The sequence below is a fragment of the Rhinopithecus bieti genome, unplaced genomic scaffold, assembly GCF_001698545.2.
Source record: "Rhinopithecus bieti isolate Rb0 unplaced genomic scaffold, ASM169854v2 scaffold_25987, whole genome shotgun sequence".
Classification (NCBI taxonomy): Eukaryota; Metazoa; Chordata; class Mammalia; order Primates; family Cercopithecidae; genus Rhinopithecus; species Rhinopithecus bieti.
The window spans coordinates 325,120-330,570 of record NW_016812078.1 but is presented as its reverse complement, the minus strand read 5'-3'; the positions used below and the strand labels follow the sequence as shown (position 1 = coordinate 330,570).

The window sequence follows — 5,451 nt, the reverse complement described above, 5'->3', positions numbered from 1 at the left end:
AAAAAAAAAAAAAAAAAAGAAGCTCAAATTTGAATACAGGCGTTGAATTCGAAACAGATTTATCATAACGTAATTCCCTGGACACTCCCAACTTGAGACTGAAAGCTGGGCGAAAGGGTTTTCTGAAGCTAACCTAAGAGACAAAATGGTCTAGAGTCACCTTTTCCCCGCAAATAACAGGGGGATTAACAACCTGAAATCTTCAAGCCTCCAGGACCACGGTGCAAGCCCTCAGCAGAGGAGGCCGGAGCGCCTTTTGATTTCGGGAGACTGGCCCAGGAACTCTAGTCACTTGAAAGGCGGAAGAGAAGGTGGCACCTGAGCCAGGTATGAGCCACTCAGAGGCAGCCTGGGGCCGCCACTCACCTCGGAGAGGAGGAGCTGGAGTCCCATGACCCGGACTGAGAGGAAACGCGAGACTGAGTCTACCAGGTGAGGTAAAAAACACCCACCTGCTCACCTCGGAAGGGGCGGGGGAGGTGCGGCTCCTGGTGACCCGCGAGCGTGGAGCGCACCTGGGCGGAGGCGGAACTGGGGGGGTGCGGGCATTGCTTGTAGGGCCTGGAGGTAAACTCACCTCTGAGGGAGGCAGAGGCGGGGCCCGGCAAAAACCCACCTGAGCCGGCTGGAAACCCGACCCGCGAGCAGTACCCGGGCTCGCACGGCGCGGCGGGGGAGGCGCCCCGCGGCAGGGCCCCCCTCGGTCAGCCCGCGCGTCGGTCCCCGCGCGGCCGCCATGACCTGGAGCGCCACGGCCCGGGGCGCCCACCAGCCCGACAACACCGCCTTCACGCAGCAGCGCCTCCCAGCCTGGCAGCCACTGCTGTCGGCCAGCATCGCGCTGCCGCTCTTCTTCTGCGCGGGCCTGGCCTTCATTGGCCTGGGCCTGGGCCTCTACTACTCCTCCAACGGCATCAAGGAGCTGGAGTACGACTACACCGGCGACTCGGGCACCGGCAACTGCTCGGTGTGCGCCGCGGCCGGCCAGGGCCGCGCGCCGCCGCCCCCTTGCTCGTGCGCCTGGTACTTCTCGCTGCCCGAGCTCTTCCAGGGCCCCGTGTACCTCTACTACGAGCTGACCAACTTCTACCAGAACAACCGGCGCTACAGCGTGTCCCGCGACGACGCGCAGCTGAGCGGGCTGCCCAGCGCGCTGCGCCACCCGGTCAACGAGTGCGCCCCCTACCAGCTCAGCGCGGCCGGCCTGCCCATCGCCCCCTGCGGCGCCATCGCCAACAGCCTCTTCAACGACTCCTTCTCGCTTTGGCACCAGCGCCTGCCAGGCGGGCTCTACGTCGAGGTGCCGCTCGACCGCTCCGGCATCGCCTGGTGGACCGACTACCACGTCAAGTTCCGCAACCCGCCGCTGGTCAACGGCAGCCTGGCGTTGGCCTTCCAGGGCACGGCGCCCCCGCCTAACTGGCGCCGGCCGGTCTACGAGCTCAGCCCCGACCCGAACAACACCGGTTTCATCAACCAGGACTTCGTGGTGTGGATGCGCACGGCGGCGCTGCCCACGTTCCGCAAGCTGTACGCGCGCATCCGCCAGGGCAACTACTCGGCCGGGCTGCCGCGGGGCGCCTACCGCGTCAACATCACCTATAACTACCCGGTGCGCGCGTTCGGCGGCCACAAGCTCCTTATCTTCAGCAGCATCTCATGGATGGGTGGCAAGAACCCCTTCCTCGGCATCGCCTACCTGGTCGTCGGCTCACTCTGCATTCTCACCGGCTTTGTCATGCTGATCGTCTACATTCGCTACCAGGACCAGGACGACGACTACGAGGAGTGATTCCAGCTTTCCAGGGATCCTTCCTGCTTCTTGCCAAAACTCTTGCGAGCTTCTTTGGGCATCTCCTCCTCGCTCCTCACCCAATTCCAACCTTTCCGCGCTTTTCCTCCCTTTGTGAATGAGGGGACCAGAGAAGGGAATTACCCCCTTGCTCTTGGGGGGCTCGCTAGACTGTCTTGCCGCGGGGAGGGATGTTGACTGCAGAGTAAAACATCCTTGCAAACTCTTCCCACCTCCACGACACCGGGTTGCCATGTGAGGTTCTTCAAGTCTGAGAATGGAAGGGATGCCTATGGAGACTCCTGTTCAACCCCTATTAGAGGAAGAGATTGAGAGACCTAGCAATGTGAAGTAACTAAGATCAGGCAGCTGCAAGTGACTCCTGACTCTTGAGTCCAGAGCTTTTGCCACTACAGTACTGTGGTTTTCTTTTCTTTGGTGGGGGGAGTGGGTTGGAATGGAGAGTGAGGCCCACAAATTACCTGCAGAGATGTGGAAGCGTGAGGGAGAACATGCTTGTTAAATATGCAGGTAGATTAGGAGACGCCAACCAGAGATTCAGTCACAGTAAGGCTGGGATGAGACCCTCTAAGCTGTGTTTTAACAAACTCCTCTGGAGAGTCCCATATTCCCTCAAATTTGGGAATCGCGACCCTGAACCAGGTTGGGCCTGAAGCAGTCAACTGAGTTCACTTTTTCAGATAGTAATTTGTTCCCAGGGGCAGTGACGACCATGATGTTCCAGGTTTGGTCTGGCACTCTGCCTTGAACGTAGGAAGCTCTTGATGACTTGTGGAATGAATTTTTAAAAAATCACTATCTCAGGAAAACTAGTTGGCATACGGAGTTGTAGGACAGGGTTTATGTTATTCATTTAATATTTTAGTATTTTCGTATAAAAGCAAACAGGCAAACTTTGCCAGGTACTGTGTAGAAACTTGAAAATGTGAGACCAGTTTGTACAGTTCAGAGGAAATGCTTTAACGTAGAATCAGACAGCTGGAAGAGATCTTCGAGGGAAAGTAAGTTCCCTAAAGTCACATCTATGTCTCCTAGCTCAATCTTCTTTATCATTTAGTGTGTGTGTGCATGTGTGTGTTTAGAAAGGGCTTCATACCTTTTCCCTTGTATCTGGAAAAAAATGTATCCTTTCAAATGAAATCTGTTGATTTCTAGTAATCGTATTTGAATCAGTGCTAAGGCATATATAGTCTTTTATGTAAACTAGAATCTTAAGATTATCTGAACCTTTGAGATGATGTTAAAACTCAAATCATTCAATTGATTTTGATTGACTAACATCAATCAATATGTTTAAAGTTATTCTAAGAAGCAATCGTTTTATTTTAAAAAACCTTGTATGGCAAAATAACTTTCAAAAAACCCGTTTGTGATATCATCTTACCAGTTTATTGGTAAACACAAACAGTTATTTGGTATTTGTCAGAATTCTTCAGTGCCTGCTGTTAAGCTATTTTCCAATTGTTAATTTGATTATACTCATTCACTTAAGGCAGTGCAAGATCTTGAAGTATTTTTTTTTTAGCAGTTAAGTAGTATTGAATTGTATTGAATAGTTTACATAGTTTAGTCTTTGAAAATTACTGAACAATGGACAATGTGCATGTCATTGCATCTGCCTTAGAACTTCTGGGACAATCCTGATTCAAGATATTCTATCCCATTATTTGCATATACCAAAAACACTGTTAATTCAATGTGCTGGCCTCCCAACTCCTGAACACGACACAATTTTATTATTAGATTTTGTATGGTGATTTTAGGCTTTGAAAATATCATTATATGTACATAGAGAAATTTTTATTTGTTACAAATGTTTGAGCAGCTCACTAGCCCAGCCCTCCTCTATTTTGGGTAGGAGAATTTACTACATTTTTTTACTATGTAGCTGAGAGCAACATGTATTTTGTTATTTTTAGAATGATCAGTATATTGCTATAAAATGTTAAATGAGACTATGAAAGTTAAAGTATTCTGATTCTGATTAAATTAATGAATATGGTTCCAGGCCCTGTTCTCTGGGTGTTTGAGAGAGAATAAAGGTTATGTTTGTCTTACCTTTGTTATCGACTTTGCTTAATTCTTTTGAACTATGATCTTAAAGGCACAAATAGCACTAGCCACTTTGCTAATTTCTTAATAGCAGATTTACACTGCAGCAAGAAAACCATCTTTTATAATAACATTCAGTTAAAATGAACTCAATTCATTGTTGACTTCCTAAAACAGAATTTGAACTTTATCAACCTCAACATGTATATAAACTAGATAGTCCTCAAATACTGTTTGAATTTAATAAATGTCAATTTAAAATTTTTTGTAGTATTAAAAGTTATTAAAGAATGTGATCATAGTAGTCTTCTGCATTTTACTTGAATTATAAATTGCAATTATTTATTGGATATTTTGGACTTCAAAGCAGCAGAAACTTTAAAACTGAAGTGGAATACATTTTCCTGCAATGATCTCTTGTGCTGTAGCATTTTGTCTGGTGTCTCAGGCTTCTTGTTGGCCTGAATTCCCTTGTTGCCCAGTAAATATTCCCTAGCTGGAGGTATCTTCAGGAAGTGAGATAGAAAAGAGTGAACCTCAACAATTGGACTGGAAACGAGCTTTGACCTAACTTTGTAAAATAAAAGCACACAAGAGAAAATAAAGTAGTTCGTGAGAGCTCCTAAAACAGTAATATGTCACTGTATTTCCTCAGATAGTTAAAAAAATTAAAACAGTAATATGACACGAAAGATTCTCCAGGTATCTCCACAATCAAATCAACTAACCAATTTGCTCAGTATAAAATTATTATTGTTATTATTTTTGAGACAGAGTCTCACTGTGTTGCCCAGGCTGGAGTGCTATGATGTGACCTTGGCTGACTGCAACCTCCGTTTCCCAGGTTCAAGAGATTCTCGTGTCTCAGCCTACCAAATAGCTGAGATTACAGGTACATACCACCACAGCCAGCTAATTTTTGTGTACTTTTAGTAGAGATGGGGTTTCACCATGTTGGTCAGGCTGGTCTTGAACTTCTGTCCTCAAATGATCTGCCCTCCTTGGCCTCCCAAAGTACTGGGATTACAGGTGTGAGCCACCAAACCTGGCCTATGTAATTATTAAAATTCAGAGACAGACTAATAGTCTGGAATTTCCTTTAGAGCAAATATCACTTCATAATATATAATCAAAACCCTTTCTACCTTACTTAAAACCTGTTGCTGTCTTCCTGTCATGGGAGATCTCAACAATCTTGAGTTAACTCTCAGAGTTGCTGGTAGAGCTGCAAGGTCATCAACTAGTTCCCTATATGCCCTTGGATATAAGAAGTCCAAGGGCATATACATAATCAAAAAGTAAATTCCTGGCCAGGTGCGGTGGCTCATGCCTGTAATCCCAGCACTTTGGGAGGCCAAGGTGGATGGATCATTTGAGGTCAGGAGTTCGAGACCAGCCTGGCCAACATGGTAAAACCCCGCCTCTACTAAAAATACAAAAATCAGCCAGGCGTGGTGGTGAGTGACTGCTACTCAGGAGGGTGAGGCAGGAGAATTGCTTGAGCCTGGGAGCCAGAGGTTGCAGTAAGTCGAGATCATGCCACTGCACTCCAGCCTGGGTGACAGAGTGAGACTCTGTCTTAAAAA

The 5,451-nt window shown here is 47.4% G+C and overlaps 1 protein-coding gene across 1 annotated transcript; it reads left to right on the top strand.

Moving 5' to 3' along the window:
* The first annotated feature begins 56 nt into the window (after positions 1-56).
* Positions 57-4,131, top strand: CDC50B (cell division cycle 50 P4-ATPase accessory subunit B). Its single transcript, XM_017895545.1, has one exon. The coding sequence runs from the start codon at positions 737-739 to the stop codon at positions 1,790-1,792; it is 1,056 nt and encodes a 351-aa protein (XP_017751034.1). The 5' UTR covers positions 57-736; the 3' UTR covers positions 1,793-4,131.
* The last annotated feature ends 1,320 nt before the right edge of the window (positions 4,132-5,451 follow it).